This window comes from Micropterus salmoides, unplaced genomic scaffold (genome assembly GCF_014851395.1).
Source record: "Micropterus salmoides isolate LMB-PRFRI ecotype aquatic unplaced genomic scaffold, ASM1485139v1 Ms_hic_scaffold_1, whole genome shotgun sequence".
Lineage (NCBI taxonomy): Eukaryota > Metazoa > Chordata > Actinopteri > Centrarchiformes > Centrarchidae > Micropterus > Micropterus salmoides.
The window spans coordinates 44,134,815-44,162,228 of record NW_024040040.1 but is presented as its reverse complement, the minus strand read 5'-3'; the positions used below and the strand labels follow the sequence as shown (position 1 = coordinate 44,162,228).

The following is a 27,414-nucleotide window of genomic DNA, read 5'->3' as shown; positions in this document are numbered from 1 at the left end:
TGATAAAAGTACATGTGAGTGTTACAAATGTATGTTGTGTGGGCATACTTTGTTCAACTCACAGCATTTTATTCTAAAGCTGATAAAGCAGTTAACAGTCAAATGCTATAAACTTAAAAACAACATGTGGAATTGGTGATGAATACACACATGAATTCACACCTAAAGGAGCGCACACAATGTAATAATGCTGTACAAAGTAGCCTATAACAAATTACCACATGTAGATTTGAGAAAACTACTACAAATCATGAAAATCTCGATTACTAAACCAATTAAATATGTGAACAAATTTTAAAAACACTATAATACCACACACCAGTGATCGTGATCTATGGCTACATCAATTTGTAAAGGTCAAATTTAACAGAGCAAGTTATATTTGCAGCAGTATCTGAAGGACACCCCTGTGATTGTGTATTAAGTGGCTGTCCTATTAATTTACTCAGGTACGTACCCACACACTGCCTCACGAAACCTCCGCTCCTCCACCTCTACCTACTTCCTGCACCAACCAAGGACTAAACTCTCCGCTATGGGAGACAGAGCCTTCCAGGCAGTCGCCCCACGGCTCTGGAATGCCCTCCCAGAGACCCTGAGGGCCCCACAAACTGTGGAGGTTTTTAAGAAGGGCCGAAAGACATTCCTATTTCAAAAGGCGTTTCAACACTCATGATTTTAATTTTATTTTTGTGGTGTTTTATTGGTATTTGTTGATTTTGTTATATTTTGGGAACTGTTGCACTTTACAAATGTAAAGTGCATTATTATTACAGTAGCAGTAGTAAATCAAATTTATTATTATTATTACTGTTATTATTTTGAGGTACTTATAGGCTGCTTTACTTGAGTGTTTTCTGCAGTTTATACTTCCACTCCACTACAATTCAGAGGCAAATATAATACTGCAGTTATTTAAGATTCAGATTATTAATACAAATGATAAAAAATTAATGATTATGTATTATTATGGATAAAGATAAAAATGTATTGATCCCTTGTGGAAATTCACAAGCTACCCATATAAAGAAGTTTGAATTAGTTTGAATTGCTTTACATATTAATGAATTCCCCCGCGACCCTGTACGCAGGATAAGCGGTTGTCGATGGATGTATTAATGAATTCAGTAATTATAGTCCAATAATATAACACATCGTTCTGAAATGGGCCATTCTACATAAGGACTACTTTTGTACTTTTACAAAAGTAAAAAATTTGAATTTCGACACTATATAAAAGCTCTGATTTCTTCTTCTATCGCTGCCTTTAGAAGCAACTTTTAATGTGAGCTGCAGATGTGCAGCTGCAGGAGCATCGCTACGACCAGCAGGGGGAGGTAGAGATCTGCACTCCGACTGGAAATCGTCCAAATTGAGGACGCTTTGAGTCCTCCCTTTTCTGCACGAAACCAACCTCCACTCTTCTTCTCCTCCTCACATTATTATCTCGTTAACGTATGTATTAGTCCGCCGGTTCTCCTTCTGTAAGGGTCCAGTCTCCCAGCTGCTCTCAGATCAGCCGCACCGGACGGATCTCCCCAGTCTATATGGTCTCCAGCTGTGTGGCTCCGGTCCCGCAGGCAGGGTCGGCCATGTTGTTGTGTGGGGGCTGATGTAAGTTTAGTAGTAGGAAGTAGGGGCGACAAAGAGCTGGGACACTTCAGGATCCCACTTTTTTTTTTTTTGTTAATCACTGACATGCTGCAGCTGGATTCATCCTCTCTGACAACAATGACTGTCTCCTCCGTCGCCTCCGCCATCCTGAAAAACTGTAGCACCGCTTTGATTTAACTTCAGCACCAAATCTCTACACAGTTGCTCTGCTGGATGGATGAAGTGAGGATGAAGGCGGTTCCGTCCCGGTTGGAATAACTCGGATTTTTTTTTTCGTCTCCGGGATCTGATTCAAGTGGAGGGAGGGGGGAAATAAGAAAAAAATAAGGAGAAGAACAGAAGAAGAAGAAGCACGCGGATTTGTGAAGGTAAAATCCCAAATTGAACGGCTCTTTGTCAAGGAGCAGCAGGATTAGATAAGATATGGCCGAAACGCGGCTGCTCGCCTGTCTGACCTGTCATCAACAAAGGAATCAAGCTGTTTTACGATCATACAAATATACCTGCTTGTAGCTTGTACTGCAAGTTCCTCTGCAAACTGAGACCTATGTGTTAATCATTCGATCATTTTTAAATAAAAGGTAAAAATATCAGTGTATGTTAAGCATGTGCTTAAAATCCCCACAAGGATGCAAATTAGTGCAAGCATATCAGAAAAAAGGAGAGACATGCTTGAGAGGGCAGATATTTTACACTATGAAAACATTCATACTAGATGGTTTAATTCTTAGAAATCTAAATCTTATATATAGCTCATTGAAGGATTAGAAGTAAAACAAAAGGTTAAAAGTTAAAACGCCAATGGAAAAAAAGATTTAATCGATGCTATCTGTAATTTTCTAATAATTTGTGAACAAAAATAGTCTCTGTTTTCATTTGTTTAGACTGTAGTGAAGCTGTATTTATTTAAAGTCATGTTGTTTCCGATGAGAAACAAGAGGCAAAAGTGCCACCTCATCATTTCAAATATCTAAACCAATCTTTGACTCATGCTGATTCATATTGCTGTCAGATCAGATGTTCGGGCCCTTTTTGGATTCAAATTTACTGATTGAACAGCTGAGTCACAGTTTCTTGTGCTGTTACTTTATTCCACTTCCACTCTGAGGGGCAGGGGCTGTGGAGTTGTCATCCTTACCAGCACAGTGTGACACATTAAAATCAAACTCACTGGAGAACATGTCATGTTAAAGGACGCGGCTCATCCTGAGCAGCTCTGCTCTTCTGAAGCATTGCTCGTATAAATCCATATAAGGGCTGGTGAGCGTGGAGTGAAGGCAGTTGAAGGGAAAGATATGTGTTATAAAAATGCTTCTCAGCCACATATGAAAAGAAAGATTTATATTTCCTGAATCGGTCACCAGTACCAGTGCAACGCTATAAGGTCGATTTAAATGTGACTGGTCAACTCAGGATGTCATGACTCCACAAATAGAGATGCTCTGATCCAACTCTTTCTCTCTCAATACAGGTTCTTTAAACTCGACTTTAAATATCTGCTCAAACGGAGTATTGATCTGATACTACAGTACAGTACTAATTTAATCACAAATTTAAAATCCGTCAACCTCAGTGACACAGTTTTTATTTAACATATACCGTGATTGCTGAAACTGATAACATAAATACTAAATTTTAAAATGACATTCACAAAAAAAACAACTCTATTATGTAATTTCAGATCCCTGAACTGCTTAATAAGGCCAATATAAAGCTGATACCAATCTGGTGTAGCAAGGCAGCACACCCCCCACCTGCTCCAGCAGCAGCTCTGTAAACACTGGGTTTACATTACATTACATTACATTTATTTAACACTTTTATAAGTCAGCCATCTGTATAAAACCCAAAAAACTGCAAGAATCATGCAAGTACACAGCTGAATTATTACGGGCCAAGGTGCCGTCTGAACGGTTTTTATTGCGGATCCAGGACAGCAGACAGTGATGATTTTGTTGAGAACGTAGTGGGCGGCCTGGGGTGCGTGGTTTAACCATGTCCTTGATGCAAGACAGGCATGAGCCATTCGCAGCACAGTACAGGCAAGTGCCAGTGTCTTGACTGGTATTCGGGCAGACACCACTGCTATTGGTTCCCAGGTCGTAGTGCACATTATACAGCTGGATCCTCTGCTCTACCCTGCAATGAAATCAATCAGATTTCTGTAAAATTAAGTTTACAACATTTTAATAAAACATATACAATACAAAGAAAGGAACAGGTTCTACTTGTGTCATTGTATTAAATCTCTTGAAATCTTTTAGGGTGCTATCAGCCCGGAGCAAAAATCTATTGAATTTACATGCAAGTATTGGGCAAGCGCTCATGATTCTTCTTACATTTTTAAACATCTTACATTAAACTTTCATCAAAAGGCTCCTTACAAACGGACAGAATTTGTGAGTGCTCGCCCAATACTTATATGTGAAACTGAGATTGAAAAACATGAGCAAAAATCTTCCTGTTGGCAGAGAGTCTGGATATGTTTGTACTCAAAAGAAACTCTACGACTTTTCCTCTGTTCTCTGACAGTAAAGCACACTAGCACTTGAACTAAAACTCTGAGTCAAGAACTGCAGAAACCAGCGGCAAAGTCTTTAAAGATTCAGATTTTAGTGAGTATATTTTTGCAGAGAAAGCAGCCTAATCCGGGCTATCGCTACAGTCACTCTGTTAGATGTTGACAGTTCAAATGCCTGGCCCTATTATGTGCTGACAAATTTATCATTGTTGACACTCATTCCCAAAAAAGCTCACACAAAAGACTCAGGTGCCAGTATTTAGGTATTCCCATGAGACCCTGGGAAGTGTGTGATGTTCTCACATGAACAGTTTTTCTATGAGGACTTGTGTAGAAACATTTTCACACACACAATCTTGTCAAGTTAAGAAGAATTTGTGATGATATTCACTCAAATTTCCAAGAAAGTTGAGGAATTTGACTGATATGTTTCAAAGTAAAACAGTCAAACCCTCCAAGTCTCCAGTCGTTTCCATTATAGTGAGTATTTATCAAATCTAACTCCTTTGCAAGTCTCTTCTTGCCCACAAAATGTTGTTAGCCTCAGGGTCTGTTTACTTTAAGGGTGCTTGCAACAGAACTGTACACCCAGTACAGTGAAGATCTGAATCAATTTACTGATGTTTCTGCAGACGCTCTGAGACTTCACATCTGAAACATCACATGAAATTTCTCCAGACCCAGTTTTAACCCTTTTGGCATCAGAGGAATGTGGTAGATGGTGGGACGCAGCATCTGTTGCAGATCTGGAGCCCAGTAAAGCTACAGAGACACTCCCAGTCTGCAGCGTCAGGTGCTAACAGCTGCCCAACGAGATGCTGGGCAGGGTTTCACTCAGACTGCTGGCTGATGGATGGAGGAACTCCACCATCAAACCCTTCAGCTATCTGACTGTCATCCAAATGTCAACTTCATTAGAGTCGAGATAATCTAAACCTCAGGGGAGTAGAGGTTTAAACAATTGAAAAAGCTAAAACCCTTTAGAATCAGGGTTTAATTTATTTATAATGCATGATATGCAAAAGAGAGATTTATGCATCATTTACATTACATTTAAAAGTAAAGTAAGTCAGATTGCAAGTTCTGGATGAGTTTACTCAGTTTACAGTTTACTTTTGCACAATAATGTATACTTCATTAAAACACATTTTATAACTATTTCATGTCAGTTCAATTAAGGATTTACCTAAAATGATTATTAACTGTCAACAAACCCTTTTTTTTCAATGTAACAATCCAAAAAATCTAAAAGTTTGCTATTTAAAGTCATTAAAAAGAGAGAAAAACAGCAAATTCTCAATAAGGAGCTTTAATCTGTGATGCTTCATTGTAAGCCATGCCTGCAGCACAGCTATTAAATGAATAAAATGTTGTGCAGACATTCCTGGTTCCCACACACATGTCTTATATAACACGTTGACTTTAGTGATCCCCTGATTTACCCTCTAGCGCCACCATCAGGTTGACTTTTGTGGTTTTGAGTCTCAAAAACTACTGGATAGATTGCCATGAAATATGGTACAAACCCTCAAGATGAATTGTAATAACTTCTAGTAATAACTTTTCCCCTGGTGTTATCCAATTTGTCCAATGTTTACGCCAAATGCATTCACACAAGCCCCAGATGTACTTTTTGTTCGGTGCTAACTAGCAGATGTTAGCATATTAGCACCAAAGCTAAGATGTTGATAAACCTGCCAAGCATCAGCATATTAGCATTGTCATTGTGAGCATATTGCACGCTGACATTAGCATTTAGCTAACATCCATAAGGTTTGCATTTATTTAGCATTAATTAAAACTTTGTGTCTTGTTTAAAAATTACTTAAAATGCATATATTTAGTCAGTTTGCCAGTTCTCGATGAGATACTATGTAGGTTTCTGTCTAGATTGGTCCCTAAAACCATTTCCTGTAGTTTGTGTGTAAGGCTACACATAATGATCTTTTTATTATCATTTATTAACAGCCAATTAACCATTTAAAAAGCCTGTTTTGTGCATCTAACTTTGTGAAAGCCAAAAACAACCAATTAAAACGATATATACAAAGAAAAGCAGCAAATCCTAACAGATAGTTATTAAAATTGTTGCAGATAAAGTGTCTGTCATCTACTGCTATTCTTTGCAAGTTTATTAATGCCATAGACATCTCTGTTTCTGACCACCAGGGCTGTAAATGTGAATAACACTACTCTAAAATAATCTTGCACTGTCAGCTTACTTTACTTTACTCAACTAAACTTTGTCTCTGCAGCCCTCTTTAAAATTCTGAACCATGACCGCTGCAAGCACCCCAAACGTCTTCACCACTATCACAGAGTGTGAGAGAGAAAAAACTCCTCTGTCTTATCAGCACTTTGTGAAACCTGTGTGGGATTCTCACACTGTGTTCGGAGTGGTGGGAAGGAAACCGTAGGCAGGTTGTCGATAAGAAGAGTGCAGCTTAGAGTTATCACTGTAACAGAAGAATATGTTAAGTTTTGATTACACAGCTTTACAACACAGAAGGCCGGTTTGCATAACTCACATAAGCGTCCGTCTCCCACAGCTGACGATGGATTCACAGTGGTCTGTTTTTAGTTTAGTGTACAGAACTGCAGAAGTTAAGAAGTATGCATTGACTGAAATCAGAGTTTTATGAGCATATGCAGATAATAAAAAGGGAATTAAATACACAAAATGTTGTAGGAAACTTTGAGTGAGCGTGTGAATGCTTCTGTAACAGAACTTAAAACTATGTACTTATTCTGGGTGAAAACAAGCAGGGAGAGAGGTCAAGGGTCAAAAGCAACCTCAGATGTTCATGGAGGTTCCTTAGGGCAACATCTGGAGCCTTCTCAGACATCAGCTAATACATTTAGTTTTTTATATATACTTTTGGGTTGTTGCTAAGCCTTTTGCAAGAAACGTGTTTTGACTATATTGGAAACTTACAGCTTTAGATAATGCATTACAGTGCAGACAAGTAAGTGGGTTGTAAGAAATAAATGTAGAACTGCAATAGCTTTAGAAATCAGATTTTAGTTATATCTAAGTGCCAAATTAATTGCTATTTTCAGCCTCTCAAAGTTGACAATTTGATGCTTTTCTTTGTCATAATTGATCGTAAACTGAATGTCTTGGGTTTGGAACTACTGTTCGAACAAAATAAGACATTTGTAGATGTCACCTTGGGCTGTGGGAAATTATAACACACAGGTTTCTAATATTTCCTAGAGTAAACAATGAACCAATTAATCGAGAAAATAATCGTCAGTTGCAGCCCCAGACCAAAGCTTTCAAATACTCATATGAAAGGGTATAATTCCCTGACACAGCTTGCTTTGTGTTAACCAAATATTGCAAATTCCAAAAAACAATTATCTCTTTTCAAAGTGTCCCCGATCTGCTCCATGGTAGTGTTCACCCTCCAGCTACCGGCTGGGGTAGTTGTCACGTTCCAGGCAGGTGTTGGCAAGTATCTGCCACGGTGAAGTGTCCTTGAGCAAGACACTGAATCCCCTCCAGCTATCAGTTCTACCGGTAGCTGTCAGAGCAATCTGACCTGCCTGGAAGAGGAATATTAAACAAAGATAGTGTCCAGTCTGTGGCACATAAAACTAACAAGGGATATTCAGATTTCAGGAGTTTTTGTAGAAAAGATGAACCCCATTGAGAGCAGGAAACTAAGCAGTGAAATACTCATGTATTATTTCTCCTATAGTTACACCAAAGAATAGTCTTTTGCTGGCTGTGAATAAAAAAATACACATCTTTGTTTTTGAGATTTCACATGTTGGCTGAAGAAAGAGATTTTTTTTTTCCTTTAGCGGATTGTTTCAGTCTGTTCTAAATCATAATGCTTTGATTAAAGCTGAATGAAAAGTCAAGCTTACTTTGTCCTCGTTTTCTGTCTCAATCTGTCAGAACGAGTAGCGCTAAAACAATGGGACCACGCCTTTCCAATCAGATAGAGGAAGGAGCCTTGGTATATACATCTTTGCATTTTGTGTGATGACTTCCTAATTTAAACTCTTCACCTTCCTCGCTCATTGTTTCTGCATGGCTTTAGCTGGTGTAACTGGGAGTCCTCCTCGTGTTTGCATGCGATGTGCTGTTGTAGGTCATCATACTCGGGGCAGTGGGATGTTGTCAGCAATAACAATAAGTTACTATAATTAGCGTCAAGGCAGTTTTTTTTTCCTTTTGGTTTCATGGCTCTGCTGTTCAGGAATTATCAAGTGAGGAACTGATTAGACTTGGATGTAAAAGTCAGTGAGGTTTGACGTTTATGATCCGCTACAGATGAGTCTGCACAGTGTTGGACTTCTGTTATTTATACGATGAGGTGTGATCTTTCCTGGGATTGTTTATAGACGCTTTCCATTATGACTTCTTGCTTTTTGTGGCCTGAAATACCACCTAAGACACATTCTTTTTCTAGCATCATTTGTCACCATATCCGGAGTCATTGCATTCTCACTTTGGTGTCACAGTGAATTGTGGACAAAGCTAATAGTGTCATTATGCGATGGCTGGCAGGTTTAACCAATATGGCACAGATAGAGGGTTAGCAGAGCTGCGTCTGCATCATCACAGCCAAGAGTCTGTAAGAGCCCTCCAACAAAGATCCCCCTTAGCTCTGAAACACATCTCGCTGTTGTGCTTTTCAGACAAGCGTGACAAATATTGAAGGTCACAGGAGGAGTATGTGATCGACACTGTTTTAGCTCCAAGCCCTGGTGGTCACTCCTCTTTTTTTTGTTTTCTGTTATTATCCTCTTAGGATAAATCCTCCATCCTAATAATCCTCCTAGTAGCTCAAGCTGGTAGAGCTGGCACTGTCTGCCTGGTTTCCCCTCCCTCATTCAACCAACCTGCTATTTTGCGGTCTGTTTCTCTCCTACACTACATCTAAATTATTTATTTATTACGTTGCTTTGATTTGCTCTACTTATCGTCCTGGATTTGGTGGGAATCACTTAGATATTGTATTTTTATGTACGTAAAAAGCAATGATTTACCACATTTTGCTTCAGAAGAATTAATTTCATTGGTGTAGTATAGTGCAGTTTTAGATTTGCTCTTAGTAAAGATAGTGGACCTTTTATCACATGTCATGCTTCTCTCTGTTAATACAAATATGACCAGGGAACAGGTGTGTCTGTACACACCCTGCCTGCTGACAGATAAGCTCTGAAGCACTCTTCTCTCCAGTGAGAATTTCTGTGTATCCGCAATACTGCTTCAAACTGAGAATGTAAAAAAATAATAATACACAAGCTAAAAATTGATTGATTCACCTACTTTCTATTTGTTAATTAAGTAATTAGGCAATCATCTGCTCTATAAAATCCTTGAAACAGCTCGCTTAACCTAATAAACAGAAGCCAAAGAACTCCTTCTGCTTAATGATGATGATAAAGAGATTACAGCCATGCTTGTGGCCCCTGTAGGCTGCATTTAAGCACAGCTAAATGCTAACATCAGAATACTAACATGCTGATATTTGGCAAGTAATATTTACCATGTTCACCATCATAGTTTAGCGTGTTAGCATGCTAACATTTATTAATTAGCACCAAACACAAATTCTGCAGGTATTTGGTCATAAACCAAATTATTGGACAAATTAGTGATGTCAAAAATAAAAAGGGTATTATCATAGTCATTAGAATATATCTTCTAGGGACTTAGGGAATATCTGTATCAAATCTCACAACAATCAGTGATCAGATATTTCAGTCTGGACCAAAGTGGTGACCAACCAATAGTGCCATTGAACCATTTCGCTAATGTGGCTAAAAACAGACAGAGCTTCCTTTTTTGTTATCTTTCACCCAGCAAATGTATGGTATTTATACTTAGTATTGATTTTCTTTATACAATCATTTGTTTGGTACATGTTTATGCATTTATTAGTTAGTTGACATTAGAGAGGTGACAGGAAATGAAAATTAGGAAATTACTTGCAACAAAGGCTGGACATAAGCCAGGGACATTTTAGTTCATGGTTGGCACCTTAAACGTCTCCGGCACCAGGATTTATTTTAAATAGTTAGTTAAATCATTCAACTAATTGGATGAACACTAATCCTTTTTTTATTTAAATGATGCATAATTATTAAGCGGGGTATCTAGGTCTGTATGAATGTAATGCCTTGTTTGAATAACAACTAGCCAGGAACAGCATTGATACACCAAAGAGCTCCTATTTTTCAAGGCAGAAAGGCTTTAGACTGGCTTGAAAATGTCATTAAGGGATGTCTTTATGGAGCAACAATAAAAAGTGATAATCACTTTTTATGCCTTTGTTTTTTCACTTGTCATACCTCAAAACATGCCTGCACAATTGCATCTATGCGTTTGAGTCGTGCATAATTCACAGCAGATTTAACATTTACCCAAATTAATGCAACAGTATACTAACGTGGTATTTTATTTTAACATCCAAGGACTTGAATTCTCTTTAAAAGGCTCCATAAGTTCAGCCCAGTATTTGTGCAGTTATGATCATTTTGGAAGAGTGATGTCACATTTATGAAACGGCTGATGCCTCATTTCTGGAATGGAAAAAAAACATCCTCACTTTAAAGTGCAAATATTCCTGGGACACTGTCCAGTGCTTTATAGCGTGGTAAGTTAACTGCTGAGCCAAAGAGCCAGGCTCTCGTCTGTCTGATGATGAAACACAAGCCCACCATAGTTGACTAAGTTGCTGAGTGAAACCCTCTGCTTTCCATGGCACTGGTTTTGTCTCAAGGTTAAAGGAAAGGCTGGCTCGGATAGTCTTTTTTCCATGCCAACATTCTCAACATACTGGCTCTAGCTCTGACATCTGAGATTAGATTTATTGGGATATTCCTTTGAAGACATTTTTAAGAAATCTGTTTCATTTTGACGACTCTCCAGCGACTGACCACTCATACAATGGTTTTGTAGAGAAGGAATAGCGGTCAGCACGAGCTGTAACCTGCAGTTTAAACGGTTGTACGGTTTTATTTGAGCAAAGGTTTCTGTGGTTTGTCCCCATTTTGTTGATTTCCTTGGCAGTTCAGCTGGAGAACTCGATGAACTCTCGATCACGCCCCTCCTTCCCCGTTGCGGAAAAATCCCTCCCGCCTCCCAACATTAAGACCACTGTTCCAAAATCAGTGAAAGGTGTATTACTGCAACAGCAGATCCGCTTTTGGATAACCGATGCATGATTGTGACCCTGTAATTCAGTGAACTGCTGCCCTTGTCACTCCTGTCACCATCTGTGCTACAATGCTGCTCAGTAGCTCTGTGTTTTATTTAGTCTTTGTTTAGTCTGCTTTCATACTCCACATCTTCTCCATGCTGAATAAAGCTCTGATTTCACTTCAATCCTCTATTGTTTCACTGTCTTGTAACATGTCAGCACCAATTAACTAAGTCCAACTCCTCAAGCAGCTGTTGTTCTTGGCGAATGAAAATGTTCTGACCTCCCAAAGCTCAGATTTCTTTACAAGCATGTCTGATTGTCACCACATTTTCCGGGCCTTCACCTCACAAAAGAATGCCTCAGTATGACTCCGGCCATATTATGTTAGGGCAAGGAATGACAACCATGCAGAAGGAGACACAGCAATGTTTAAAATTTTCTAGTGTGGTCATGCTGAGGCATGGACAGACTATGAGACAATAGGCCCCTGGGTAAAGACATTTAAAAGCCCCCCCCCATCCCTCCTACATAGGAGATAGACACCCAGACTTTAACATTTTGTAGGTAAACCTGAACTCTCAGACTCAAAGACTCTCTTTGTGGTTGTTTTGAATATCAAAGCAGTTGTTTTGACTCTCTTTGTGGTCATTTTGAATCCCTTTGTAGTTGTTTTGACTCTCTTTGCAGTTGTTTTGACTCTCTTTGTGGTTATTTTGAATCTCTTTGCAGTTGTTTTGACTCTCTTTGCAGTTGTTTTGACTCTCTCTGTGCTCGTTTTGAATCTCTTTGTAGTTGTTTTGACTGTCTTTGCAGTTGTTTTAACTCTCTTTGTGGTCATTTTGAATCCCTTTGTAGTTGTTTTGACTCTCTTTGTGGTCATTTTGAATACCTTTGTAGTTGTTTTGACTCTCTTTGTAGTTGTTTTGACTGTCTTTGCAGTTGTTTTGACTCTCTCTATGGTCATTTTGAATCCCTTTGTAGTTGTTTTGACTCTCTTTGTGGTCATTTTGAATACCTTTGTAGTTGTTTTGACTCTCTTTGTGGTCATTTTGAATCCCTTTGTAGTTGTTTTGACTCTCTTTGTGGTCATTTTGAATCTTTTTGTAGTTGTTTTGACTCTCTTTGTGGTCATTTTGAATCCCTTTGTAGTTGTTTTGACTCTCTTTGTGGTCATTTTGAATCCCTTTGTGGTTGTTTTGACTCTATGTGGTCATTTTGAATCTTTTTGCAGTTGTTTTGACTCTCTTTGTGGTCATTTTGAATCCCTTTGTAGTTGTTTTGACTCTCTTTGTGGTCGTTTTGAATCTTTTTGCTGTCATTTTGACTCTCTTTGTGGTTGTTTTGAATCTCTTTGCAGTTGTTTTGACTCTCTTTGCAGTTGTTTTGACTCTCTCTGTGCTCGTTTTGAATCTCTTTGTAGTTGTTTTGACTGTCTTTGCAGTTGTTTTAACTCTCTTTGTGGTCATTTTGAATCCCTTTGTAGTTGTTTTGACTCTCTTTGTGGTCATTTTGAATACCTTTGTAGTTGTTTTGACTCTCTTTGTAGTTGTTTTGACTGTCTTTGCAGTTGTTTTGACTCTCTCTATGGTCATTTTGAATCCCTTTGTAGTTGTTTTGACTCTCTTTGTGGTCATTTTGAATACCTTTGTAGTTGTTTTGACTCTCTTTGTGGTCATTTTGAATCCCTTTGTAGTTGTTTTGACTCTCTTTGTGGTCATTTTGAATCTTTTTGTAGTTGTTTTGACTCTCTTTGTGGTCATTTTGAATCCCTTTGTAGTTGTTTTGACTCTCTTTGTGGTCATTTTGAATCCCTTTGTGGTTGTTTTGACTCTATGTGGTCATTTTGAATCTTTTTGCAGTTGTTTTGACTCTCTTTGTGGTCATTTTGAATCCCTTTGTAGTTGTTTTGACTCTCTTTGTGGTCGTTTTGAATCTTTTTGCTGTCATTTTGACTCTCTTTGTGGTTGTTTTGAATCTCTTTGCAGTTGTTTTGACTCTCTTTGCAGTTGTTTTGACTCTCTCTGTGCTCGTTTTGAATCTCTTTGTAGTTGTTTTGACTGTCTTTGCAGTTGTTTTAACTCTCTTTGTGGTCATTTTGAATCCCTTTGTAGTTGTTTTGACTCTCTTTGTGGTCATTTTGAATACCTTTGTAGTTGTTTTGACTCTCTTTGTAGTTGTTTTGACTGTCTTTGCAGTTGTTTTGACTCTCTCTATGGTCATTTTGAATCCCTTTGTAGTTGTTTTGACTCTCTTTGTGGTCATTTTGAATACCTTTGTAGTTGTTTTGACTCTCTTTGTGGTCATTTTGAATCCCTTTGTAGTTGTTTTGACTCTCTTTGTGGTCATTTTGAATCTTTTTGTAGTTGTTTTGACTCTCTTTGTGGTCATTTTGAATCCCTTTGTAGTTGTTTTGACTCTCTTTGTGGTCATTTTGAATCCCTTTGTGGTTGTTTTGACTCTATGTGGTCATTTTGAATCTTTTTGCAGTTGTTTTGACTCTCTTTGTGGTCATTTTGAATCCCTTTGTAGTTGTTTTGACTCTCTTTGTGGTCGTTTTGAATCTTTTTGCTGTCATTTTGACTCTCTTTGTGGTTGTTTTGAATCTTTTTGCAGTTGTTTTGACTCTCTTTGCAGTCGTTTTGAATCTCTTTGTAGTTGTTTAGGCTTTATTTGTGTTTGTTCTGGGTCTCGTTGTGGCCTTTTGAATCTATTGTAGTCATTTTGCATCTGTAGTTACTTTGAGAATTTGGCACAGGGACCCCTTGACTCTTCGGACCTTGGACCTGTGCCCGGTAGGCTGGTTTAGTAATCCCTCCATGGGAAGAGGGCCCCAAAGTGTGCAGGGGCATAAATGTAGAAAACAGCAGTGATACTGCAAAGAGCTCTTATTTTCCTCCATTTCAAGGCAGAAGGGCTTTAGATTGGATTGAATGTGTCATTTGTGTGTAAATATTGAGGGATCACTTTATGGAACAATGACATGTAATAGATCACAACAATATGAAATGCTAATCACCTTTTTATCCCTTCGTTTTGCTCATGTCATACCTCAAAACATGCATTCACAATTGCATCTACACGATTCAAAGCGCATTTGACATTTACACATATGTCCCAGTTACCAAATGGTTTATAATCTTATAATCTTGTAATCTAAGCAAGAAAATAATTCACATGTTAATATCAGGTCATTCAATTTTCATTTGATAACACATGTTCCTACAGGCCTTATGTTGCAATTGTTAATCCTGCATCTCCCTTGGCCCTTCTCTTTATTTATGTTTCATGAAGGCAAGTGATTGGATGCTGTACTCTGTAATCTGTTGGCATTAAATTGACATCTTTGTGTTTGTCTAGGCAGGGAGACAATGGGCTGCATAAAGAGCAAAGAGGACAAAGGCCCTACGATGAAGTATCGGCCAGAGAATTCCATGGTGTCAGATCCCAACGCCATTGCCACTACACCTCACGTAGGTCACTATGGACCGGATCCCACCCAGCTGCAGCAGAATCAACCTCCCTCCTCCTTATCAGGGCCTGGGGCTGCAAACTTCAACCACACCCTTACGCCATTTGGCGGTTCCTCCTCTGCCATGACTCCCTTTGGTGGGGCGTCATCCTCCTTCTCCGGTCCTGTGTCCAACTCGTTCTCTGGTGCCGTCTCAAGTGAGTAGTCTTAGTAAGATGCAATTACAATGCTGATAGTCTTCATGGAGAGCATTGATGAATATTCATGTTCATTACTCATGTTTCAGCCCATTTTCTTTGACTTCATTATATAAAGCATACTATTAGGTTTGCATTTCTTATCTTCAAGGCAGCCATAATCTCTGTTTTTTTCAATCTGCTTTCAGCTGTAATATTTCCATAATGCCATATGGTGTTCAATCTTTAATACCATATTTTTTATATGGTATTTAAATCAAGTTGTAGAGACTTGACTTGCTGCAGATGGGTAATCCGACTGACCCTGGTGATCCCTACGTCTTTTGGTATTGCCACTGTGAGCTTGACATTTTTTAATTTTGGTAATATATTATTGGATTTTATACACGCATCTATGCCCGAAAACCAACACGTGCACTAATGACATTGACATCATGCTCAGCTGTACTTTATCTTATCTACTACTACAGTAATTAGCAAATCTTAGCATGGTAACACGCTAAACTAAGATGATGATCAATACCTACAACAAAAATCAGCATGTGAGCACTGTCATTGGCATGCTGACATTAGTGTTAAGCTCAAAGCAAGGTATATGTTCAACTGATTTGTATTACAGTAAACAGTAAATTGGCTAAATCATGCAAACATACCTAACATTGAGCTTAACTTATGCTGATCCAACATGTCAGTGTCACGGCTAATGCCCCAGATATTGTTATTTTAACTAGCTTTTCCGTGTTGGATTTAACACAGGTCGTGCTATCAATTGTTATCACTCTAAATGTGTCTGAGCAGCTTACAGCAATCCTGAAAAAGATGAGATTGAATCCTCCTGTTTCGGTGGGATTTGGGATGTAATCTTCCTCCATGTTGGATTATCTGCTCTCCGAGGGGAGTTACAGGTGGCACTGCCATGGTATTTGCTTTCTGCAAGAGATAATGGGATTACTGTTGGCAGCATTGTTGTCAGCTGTGGGTGTATGAATGTATGAAGGAGAGGAGGAACGCACACCAGTAGTGGAGAGGTGATGGAAGTACACTAATAATTTACCAGTGTTTCGATATGACAGTCTTCTTCAGGACAAAACAGCTCAGCAGACATTAAATAGATGATAAGACACAGGTGCACTCTACATTGGCATGCTGTAGGAGGAGCATAAAGGTACCTGGTTCATTAAAAAACATTATATTAGGGAAGCAGTTTGATCAAATGGTTAAGTTACACATGTCAAAAACATCTCTATATAAATATCCAAAAGAATAATGTCTACAATAAAGCCTTATCACAACACATAATGTTAGGAGAGACAAGACCGATCCTATTATTAGTAGAGAAGAAAAAAACTCACACTAGGTTCCTGAAGATGAGACCTCGAAGAGTAGACATAATAAGCCACAATCAAATTTAGGATGTATGAGTGTCATCTGTCTGGGCGTGGGGATGCACAGTAGACATAATGTTTTACAGGATTTTGGCATGGGATGGAAAGATTAGCTAATTTTAAAACCTTGTGCCTGCTGAAAACTGGTTTGGTATCTTGACTTTCCTTTGGCTTGTGTCTGATTGTCACTGTCTGTCTTCGTGGAGTCCAGTCACATATCATATTTCCATGCAGGGGTAATACTCCTACTGTAGAATTATGAGCCAAAGAAAATCAATACACTATGAGCTCTCAGACCTTGGCCAGACAGATTTGTCTACCTTAACTGGCCTTCGAACATTTTCCTGATATGGTCCCTTGGATGTCCTCTACTCGCATTGTCGTCTGCTATTATGTGTTTTCTCACTTTCACAAACTCACAAGGTATTTATTCATTACTCGTTGGTCTGTGTTTGTGTTTCTAGGTGGCGTCACGTTCTTTGTGGCCTTGTATGACTATGAGGCTAGAACATCAGATGATCTCTCATTTAAAAAAGGAGACCGCTTCCAGATCATCAACAACACGTACGCATCTTCCTAGTTTCTAGATATGTTTCCTTGCAAGTAGCGCAGCAGTGATTACACAAATACCTCTCTTTCAAGCAGTGATCCTTAAACTGCACCTGGTGTCTTGTGTGTCTGTGTCCATGAATGAGATTGATTGCGACTCGTTTCCTGACACTGGCTCTCTGCACAGTGCTGTAGATCATTTATTTAATTCATGCTGTGGCAGAGATGTTACCTGAGGTTATAGCATTGTAATGTAAAAGAGATTAGTCTCATTCAGTCCCCATTGTGGCAATGTTCTTCAGTCCTACCTCACACTAAAGACAGTGTTGTATCAAATCTGGAGGTTTAAATGAATGTAGAACCAATCACTTAAAAGTGAGGATAATTGTATTCAAGTCTAACTTAAATTATACATTTTTTACATCCAGAGTATCAATCATTGCAGGATATGTGAGTACCGGGCCTTGGCTGTCTGTTAAATGAACATGGCATCTGTCTCATCTCTCTTGTGCCATTGTGCTTCTGCAGAGAAGGAGACTGGTGGGAGGCTCGCTCCATCAACACGGGAAGGACAGGCTACATCCCGAGCAATTATGTGGCCCCTGCTGACTCCATCCAGGCTGAAGAGTAAGGCCTTGTTGCGGCTTGTTATAACCTCATTACTCCATCAATGGCGAATGCATGAGGAGACTAATAACACTAGCATGATCTCATCTCATATGTGGCTTGTAAAAAAGCCCACAGTCCCATTATTAACAGCTTCACAACCCGGTGGCAACTTCAGCATGTGATGCAGCATTTCAGTCACCACTTAAGTTTTGAGTTGGGCAGGGTTTTTTATGTATATGCTTTCTCTTGATAGGTGGTACTTTGGTAAAATGGGTCGCAAAGACGCTGAGAGGTTGCTGCTGAATCCAGGCAACCAACGAGGAACTTATCTGGTGCGAGAAAGTGAAACTACTAAAGGTGATGATCACTTCTTCATGAACCAATTAGTAAAGTGGGAGGTGTCATTTTTCAGGCATCCAGTCCTGTTCATTTAATTTGTGGACGATTCAGCAGTTGGAGCACTTTTAGAAAACTAAAACTCCCAATGACCATTTTGGTATAAAACATCCAGGCACAGAGCTCAAAATTGTTTTTCTAGTGCAAATAATGGTGAGCTACAGGTACAGATTACGATTGATAGAAAGGTTCTGGGTGAATGTTGATGAATTCTGCAACTATGCTGCTGTGTTTTTTTCCGTAAATACAAAAACAGTGCTCTGATTTGCCCCTCTTCCTGGCTTCCCTTCTCCATAGCAAAGTCAGCTGAGGATCACGGGTGTCGTAGTATTTAGAGCACAAGTCATTCAAGCAAACAAACTTATGTTGCACTTTTCAAGACTAGCCTGGCTAAACAAGCAGAATTAAGTGCCCAACCCCCAAAATAAAAGGTATAGAGGTAAGAGAATGCCAAAAACCTGTACTGTTGACTTTGTTTAATAGATCAATGTTTCAATCTTACTCTATCTTGGTCAGACATTGTCAGTGCCTGACAAATAATTTACATTTCTTGGGAACTATCAGTGCAGTGTGCTGATCTTTTGTCTGACCTCTGCTTTCAGTGTGTTTCTTTATCCATCACGAGTAAAGTGTGTTTTGGGTTTGCGTGTTCCTCTGAGCATTTAAAGCCATTAGCCATATAAACTTCTCAGAAACAATGGAGTTTCTATGTTTTGGGGAATATAAGACATTAAAAGATAACTGGGAGTTTACAGTGGTAAATAAAATACTTATGAAACCACCTACTTTCAAGAGAGCCAACCAGCGACTGTTTTTAATTAGAAAGATGAGGAGCTTTAGGGTTAGGCAACACATACTTGAGATGGCACATAAGCGCCTGGTGGAAGCATTTTACAGTTTAATGTAACAGCTTGGTATGGCAACCTGAATGTGACAGACAAAAACAAGCTTTCCAAAATAGTGATGTGATGTGATGGACAGAGATGTATTTGACAGTTTGGTACTCGGGAAGGGCAGACGGATATCTGTAGACGCCTCACACCCACTGAACTCAGAGTTTGAGTTGCTCCCGTCTGGCCATCGATTCAAGGCCCCCAGGGTGAGAAATATATATAAGAGATCTTTTATTTCCCAACCCATACAGACACTGGCTGCATTTTTGAATGTGTTTTCTTGTGGGCTGTAATCTACCTCATTTCCACCTGCTGCTGCTGTTTTTTGTTTTCTGCTTTTGGCACAATTTTTGTTGTATGTTGATCTTTATGTTGGATATCTGTGGTGTCATGTTTGTATTTCTGTTTTGGAGAAGTCAAAGAGAAATTTCCACTAAGGTGGACAATAAAGTCTAATCTAATCTAATCTACTTTTATAGGCACCACACAGTCCAATCACTGACCCTTTTGTTTAGATGGATGAAGAACATTTCCCTTGTCTCCTCCAGGTGCTTATTCTCTCTCCATCCGAGACTGGGACGAAGCCAAAGGTGACAATGTGAAACACTACAAGATCCGCAAGCTTGACAGCGGGGGGTACTACATCACTACACGAGCGCAGTTTGACACACTGCAGAAGCTTGTCAAACACTACACAGGTATGAAGTGTGCAGTGCTTCCCGCACGCTTTCTTTTTCTTTCTTCTCTCATTCATTATTCATCGCAGTCTTTCATCACACCTGAAAATTACTCTCAGTCACACCCGCTGCTCTGTGCCACCTTCAATAGGCCCCGGACTGTTACCAAGGGAGATGAAAAGCATTTAATTTTTGCGACAATTGATGGTGCAGTTACGATTCCGAGCCTCCCTCCTCATCACCGGCCTAAGGAGGGTTGCGGTTAAAATCTCTGTGATCCCACTTCATTTCAGTCTGACTCTGGAGAGGGCTGCGGTGTGTTTAAAAAGCCACTTAATTTATATTTCAACACAGTTGGTCTAAGCGCATCAGTTCATCCACATCAAATGGAATGAATCCATGCATGAAACTGCTTTAAAACGCTGTATCCTGCTGCTTCAAAGACTCATGTCTTGGGGGTGTGTGTGTGGCCCTGCTCGCTGTAATGTAGCGTTTTGATCTACGTGTCTTGCTTTATCACAGAGCACGCCGATGGGCTTTGCCACAGGCTGACCACGGTTTGCCCCACAGTCAAGCCTCAGACCCAGGGGCTTGCTAAAGATGCCTGGGAGATCCCCCGGGAGTCCTTGCGACTGGAGCTCAAACTGGGCCAAGGCTGCTTTGGAGAGGTCTGGATGGGTAAGAGCAAGACAGGCAAGACACGCAGGAACATGTTCAGAAAATACTTTCTCGTCGTGCATTTGTTTAGTTTTCAGTTGTAATTATCTAGATGGGGCAACACAAAATCAGCCCAGGTTTATGTAGTAAATGCAGACATTATGCGCATAAATCGAACACACAAACACTCTATATTTATTGTGTTTATTTTTGTCCAAACTGGGGAGTTATCCACTTCCTGCAGTTGCTTCCTCTGTTTGTTATATTCTCTGTGTCTCCAGAGATCGTGTCACTCAGGAGGACTGCTCCGGACAGATTTATTTGTTCCTTTTTGAACTGCGAGCTCGTATCCGCTCATCCCAGGGACATTTTGCGAGGAGTGCACGCATGACAGCACATGTCTGAGCAATTACAAGACCTAATTAATGATATTGTCCTGCTCCCAGCCCATTAACAACACTGATTACCCCTGCGCCCTGTGGGCTTTTTTCTCCCTATCTTTGTCTCTACAGGCACGTGGAATGGCACAACTAAGGTGGCAATAAAGACTTTGAAGCCGGGCACCATGTCACCTGAGGCCTTCCTCCAAGAGGCCCAGATCATGAAGAAGCTCAGACACGACAAACTGGTGCCTCTTTATGCTGTGGTGTCTGAGGAGCCCATTTATATCGTCACCGAGTACATGGCCAAAGGTACATGCAGATACCTGAAGCATACCTGAAAACCTATTACAAGCTCCAGACTGGCATATTTGATTAGCAATCAAGCTAATTTTCTGAGAACTCTCAGCCCTGGAGAATAACAAGACTTGGCTGCTTCCTGTTACATGACACTGATCAGGTCTATTTTTAAAGAAAAGCAAAACAACATCAAGCCTCAGCCTGCAGACTTTTCAGGCAGATAACTGATCACGCGGCCTTGATGCACCCAGCACTGATGTCAGATACACACATGGTGATTTCCTTAAAGGAAAAATGTAAATTTTTATGGATGTTTTAATTAATATGCTGTGCAGATTGAAAGTCCTTGAGAGTCCCTTGTGGTTTCCCGAGGCCTGAAACTGGGATGTTTAATTGAAAGCTGCAGTAGTTTTGTGGGAGGCTCTCACAGCTTCAGCTGCAATGCGTTTCTTTTTTGGCTTTTATGAGTAATTAGATTTACGTGTGTAAATGTTAACTCTATGACATATGCTTCTCTGTGTGCGCATGTGTGTTTAAATACTTGCAGTTTGTTGATCTACTGTGTGATGTCATGTCATAGAGCAACTGCCTTAGTGTTTTTCCTTTTTCCTCTACTCTCCATGCAGAAAATGCATCCTCTGATTGGCACAGTGATTAAATATCATTGAATCTTATACCACTTCACAGCCAAGCTTAATTTAATATTGAGTTTAATCTTCTAACCAGGTATAGTGAGGATGGAGGGCTTAATTTAAATATTTAACATTTCATATAGTGGTACATTAGTATGCAGGTGGTATCACGGCCCTTTTATTGCTCCTACAGTATATCATGGCTGCCCTGCGTTTACGACTCCTCCCTGTCGCTGTTTTTATAGGAAGCCTGCTCGACTTCCTCAAAGAGGGTGATGGCAAATTCCTGAAGCTCCCCTTGTTGGTGGACATGGCTGCACAGGTGAGACAAACCACAAATTACTGTATTTGTTTTTTGTTTCACGAGTGCAGAATTTGTCAGTGAATCGTGCTGTTGAGTTACTATTTTAAGTCTCTGGATTAAAAAAAAGAAAGAACGACAGCTTCAGGTAAACATGTCTTCTGCTCCCAGATTTGGCACACTTTGCTTTTGTTCTTTCATTATTAGTCTCCTCTTTATGCCTGACAGAGTGCTTGATGTTCTGAGTGTGAGAAGCTAAAAATTATTTACTGAAGCAGCCACCATGAGATGCTGTCATATGTTTTGTTTTTAGATTGCTGACGGCATGGCCTTCATCGAGAGGATGAACTACATCCACAGGGATCTGCGTGCTGCCAACATTCTCGTAGGCGATAACCTGGTGTGCAAGATCGCCGACTTTGGTCTGGCCAGGTTGATAGAGGACAATGAGTACACAGCGAGGCAAGGTGGGTAAACACACACACTATGAATGAGGTGTCATGGTAGAAATGGAGAGCAGTGACCTCACAGCGAGGATGACTCCCTGTTGTCTCATATCACAGTGAATTAGGATAATAGTGGAAACCAGATGCTCCTGTTGCCTCTGATTAGTTGTGCTTTTCACACACTGTGAGAATCCATCTCACTGCCATGTCTGCTCCCTAAAGGGGTGGTTCACCTAAATTACTCGTGGTATCTCTCTATGTGGATAAGTTAGGTTTTATTTACCTAGATTTTGAGATTTCTGCCTCCATCCTAACACAATGAAGGTCTCTTTCCCTTACTTTGTGTGCTTGTATAGAGCGAGCCAAACACACTTAAATTTTTACTGGAAACAATTGTGAAACTGTAAAAACACATTTGAACAACAAATCCTATATATTCAAATCAGAAAACAAGTTGAGATACCATGTAGTATACAATAGTAGACCAAATATTTTCTAACAAGACCAGGAGCCATGCTAACAGCTCTGTTAGGCTTTATTTACTTAGGCCCAGCGGTGATTAAGCTAAATGTTAACGTCAGCATGCTAACATGCCCAGAATGACAATTTTAATATGCCAATGTTTGGCAGGTATAATTTCTTGTTTTTAATTATTATTGTTTAACATGTTAGAATTCTAACATTTGCTAATTAGCACTAAATGGAAAGTACACCTGTGGCTGATGGGAATGCCCATAGATGCAGATATTTGGTCATAAAGTATTGACAAATTAAAAGATAACTTTATAGTAAATTTTATGCCAATCCAGCCAACAGAAAAGTCAGGAAATTACCAAAGTCAGTAAGATTCATCCTCCGGGGATTATGAATGTCTGTACAAATTTTCACTGGAATCCATCTTATATTTATTGACATATTTCAGTCTGGACCACAGTGGTGGACTGAGCCCAAATGAATAAGTACAGTAAGAATGAACCTAGATTCACAGAAGTATAGTTGTCAAATGATTAAAAATTGCCCCTGAAGCCAGGAAGTGTCATCAATGAAAGATCAATATTTAGTTCCCATAGGAAGTACAACAGAGTAATAAATCTTGTAAACATACGCAGAGTCAACAAGAGAACAAGAGTACAAAGATTAAACATTCAGCCCACGGTCATTAACCTTATTCGGCTTATGTATAGAGACTAGCTTGGTTAGCAGTAATCTGACCACAGAAAAACTAAATCAACAGTCACAAAGTAGCTACAGATAGTGCTCCAACAAGGGCACCTGGAGAGTACACAAACATGCTTGTCAAGAATTTCTTGGTCACACAAGTCTGACAAAATGCTGAATGTGACAGTGACAGTGGCAGTGAAACCAACTGCTTGAGAATAGAAGATTTTTGACGCTCACAGCTTTGAAAATGTTAAATATCTCTTTCCAGTCCCAGGCATTAATTAGTTTGCATAAGGACTATATCTTCAGTAGTTCCAGTGAAAACTGTTCAAGTGGAGTACTTATCATTACCACAACATTGCTAACGGAAATACAGATTGATTAATTGCTTTAATGTAATTTTCACTACTTGTGATGCACAAACAGAATTTCATTATCCCCCAGTGTACTGGAGTTGTGGCAGAAATAACCACAAATCTAGAGATGTCTCTAATTCATCAATCAAACCGTGACTTCTGAGGAGCAAAAGTAATTATTTACTTTATAAATGTGATAGCTAATGACAAATAAATATTGCCAAAGAACATAATGACATGCTTGGACACGCTTACTTAATTTGAGTGAACCAACCCTTTAAAAGCAAGCTCCATTTTCTCTAAGGTGCATTTATAAGCCTGAATCAATCTGAACCCAAAAAATGCTGTGGTCTCACTGATATTAATGTGGGTCACTATGACCATTATGATTTCCTGGAAATAAATCCAGAAATGAAGACAGACGCCCTCTAGTGGAACCTCACCTCTCCTCTCCATCACATACAGGAGCCAAATTCCCAATTAAATGGACGGCCCCTGAGGCGGCCCTGTATGGCCGCTTCACCATAAAGTCAGACGCCTGGTCCTTTGGGATCTTACTGACCGAGCTCGTCACCAAAGGCAGAGTGCCCTACCCAGGTAAGTGACAGTGACAACAGACACACTCATGCACACACCGGATGTGGGAAAAAGAAAACGTTGGCGTCGGACGGCGGTGATTCACGGCCGGAGTTATCAGCTTTCAGTCTGTCAGTAGACATCAAGCTGGCGTGCTCGTTAATGTTGGAGGATGAAGTGAAGCTGTCTGACATTGTCTGAACTGGTTGTTTATGCCCCTGCAGGGCGAACAGTGACATCCATACGCACGCACTGATGCCCTTACACACACACACACAAACACACACACACACACACACACACACACACACACACACACACACACACACATATATACACACGCACATTTGAGATTAGATGAGACCATCTGTTAGAGGACGATCAGGAGATTGAACACCACTCTTGTTTATAACCATCTGCCAGACTGATATTGCCCTGGGGAGCAGTGCCTGCAGCATTCTGCACCACCTTCACACAGCTCCACTCTCTGTCAGACACAACACTGAAACAACCAATAGATCAGAGCATTAATTAAAAACAATTCTGACAATTGATTTAAGTAGTAATTGGGCATTTTGGGAAATACATATATTAACTTTCTTGCTGACGGTTAGATGAGTCGATCAATATGTTCATGTCTGTACACTAATGAAGCCACAGCTAGCAGCCCATTAGCTTAGCTTAGCATAAAGACTGGAAACTAGAGAAAACAGAGCCTGGCTCTGTCAAGAGGTGATGAAATCAGCCTACCAGCACCTCTAAAGCTCTCTAATTAATAGTTTGTCTCTTATCTACAAAAACTAAAACAAGAAAACTGGAAGAAGAACAGGTTTGCCATGATATACTGTAGGAGCAATAAAAGGGCCGTGATACCACCTGCATACTAATGTGCCACTATATGAAATGTTAAATATTTAAATTAAGCCCTCCATCCTCACTATACCTGGTTAGAAGATTGCTGGTTTGAGCTTCTCAAATGTGAGAATTCATCTATTTTCTCTGTTGTATATCCTATCGGCTAAAACAAATTGTTACATTTTGTATACTAAAAAGTAAATAAGTTTTCAAAAATAATCAGGAGATAAATCAGTAAAAAAAATTATCATTAATTACAGCACTAATCTGATTATTAGGGTTAACTGTAAATACGATTTAACAATCTATCATTAGGAGTTTGATCCTGACCCCTTTCTGTTTACATTAGATTTTTTATTGTCTTTTTCAGGAAATATGTTTCTGCCATCCATACATAGCCTCACATATAAACTAGAGCTCACTTATGAGAGTGATGATTTTACTCTGAAAAACATATACACGAGCCTCTTGGAGATTCCTTCATTGGTATTCCTCCTAACCTTAACCCCGCCAACAAAGCAATTAAAAGCTCTGACAGTGTCTTCTGCCTCCCGTCTCCTCCTCAGGCATGGTGAACCGTGAGGTACTGGAGCAGGTGGAGCGAGGCTACCGCATGCCCTGCCCCCAGGGGTGCCCCGAGTCCCTGCACGAGATGATGAAGCTCTGCTGGAAGAAGGATCCGGATGAGAGGCCCACTTTCGAGTACCTCCAGTCCTTCCTGGAGGACTATTTCACCGCCACAGAGCCACAGTACCAACCTGGAGAGAACCTATAGCCTGCCTGGAATTTGCTGTGTATCCCTCCGCCATGAAGCGGACTTTCTTAAAGACAGGGAGAAGACATGAGTCTTAATTATTCTACGCTATAAAAAGTCGACTGGAAACCAGGCAAACCAGTTGCATAAACCACTACTTTCTCTACCAATTCTTGATTCTGTTTTTTGTTTTTTATCAGCGTCTGCCACCATTTCATTTCATTCTCATATATTTTTTGTATTCATTCATGGTACTACACAAGTCTTAGCTGTGTGAAATGATTTTTAATGTGGGTTTTACCACCATGTACAATAATGTCTGGTAGATATAAACACATTCATCTCACTCGCTGCATGGGTGGGTTTTTACTTTCTAACGAACATGGCGTATTGCTGTGAAATAAGCTGTGATAATGCCTCGCAATAGAAAAACACATTGATGAGAATGGCAGAACAGTTGGGCTTTTATGTGGTTTAATGTGGAGATCTCACACTCCATTTGCTTCCAAATTGTCTTCTTTTGTGGTGAATTGGTAAATTATGCATCAAAACAATGAATTATTAACAGAGATAATATATTAAACTGATAGGGAGAAGCTCTCAGGGGACTCATTATCACAGTCCATTTGACTGGGATTATTTAAAAGTAAATCCCACACATTTTAACTGTAGTTACATTACATCAGCATTTATTACAAATGGGTGACAAGAATGACATTGTCTTTTACGCCTTTCTAATCTTTCTCAATTCATTTTTTAAAAGATATCATGTTCTTCTATGTTCCTTTATCATCAGAATGTATTGTCACAATTTACTCATATCACATCAATATAGTTTTATAGCTTTGTTTCAAAACTTTATACTTTCCATCATCATCCATAAATCTCTACTAAGACTCTTTTTTTAATAAAAATTCCATAATTGTTTCTGTCCCTCACTGCCCGGGTTGTTTAATTTCACTGTGATCACTACAGACATGCTTAGATAAAAACGGTCTGTATAATGGGTCAGTGAATTAAACAGTGATGAAACTTGTGGACTTGTGGCTTCTTTCCAAGCCAGCATAACACTTGACATGTGACCTTTGTGCCATCCAAGGACACGGGGGGGATTTCAATGGCTCTAAATCTCTTTCTGAACATGAACAAAGCCACCAAATAAGTTGGAAACAACCATTTTGTCAGCTAAAATGTAACTGACCGAGAATGTGGGACTTTTTCATGTTCATGTATCTAAGGTGGCTCTATTTGTATTGCAATGCAACTGTTTTTTACAGTGATTTTGTTCCTATAAATGCAAACTAGGGACAATATTATGATGGGAATAACACTGATTGATGCCTGAGCTTGTAAAGAAGGGCTTTGTACATTGTAAAATCCTCATTTTATAAGATTATTAATGGAAATGGACAAGATTGCAAAATATATTTGGGAGGGAGGTAGTGGGTTGAGACTGGTCTGAGTGAATTTGTATAATAAAGACGTGATTTTAAACAGTTCCGTTGTCTTTTTAATGTTTT

General features: G+C 39.5%; 1 protein-coding gene across 2 annotated transcripts; it reads left to right on the top strand.

Moving 5' to 3' along the window:
* The first annotated feature begins 1,394 nt into the window (after positions 1–1,394).
* Positions 1,395–27,392, top strand: LOC119911141 (tyrosine-protein kinase yes-like). 2 transcript variants are annotated; one of them, XM_038729964.1, is made up of 12 exons: positions 1,395–1,982; positions 14,663–14,967; positions 16,817–16,916; positions 17,430–17,528; positions 17,764–17,867; positions 19,348–19,497; positions 19,999–20,154; positions 20,646–20,825; positions 21,691–21,767; positions 22,060–22,213; positions 24,175–24,306; positions 25,707–27,392. In XM_038729964.1, the coding sequence occupies exons 2-12, from the start codon at positions 14,670–14,672 to the stop codon at positions 25,913–25,915; spliced, it is 1,659 nt and encodes a 552-aa protein (XP_038585892.1). In that variant the 5' UTR covers positions 1,395–1,982; positions 14,663–14,669; the 3' UTR covers positions 25,916–27,392. The 2 variants fall into 2 exon arrangements, with proteins under 2 accessions (XP_038585892.1, XP_038585884.1); XM_038729956.1 differs by having other exon boundaries at positions 1,396–1,982; positions 14,659–14,967.
* The last annotated feature ends 22 nt before the right edge of the window (positions 27,393–27,414 follow it).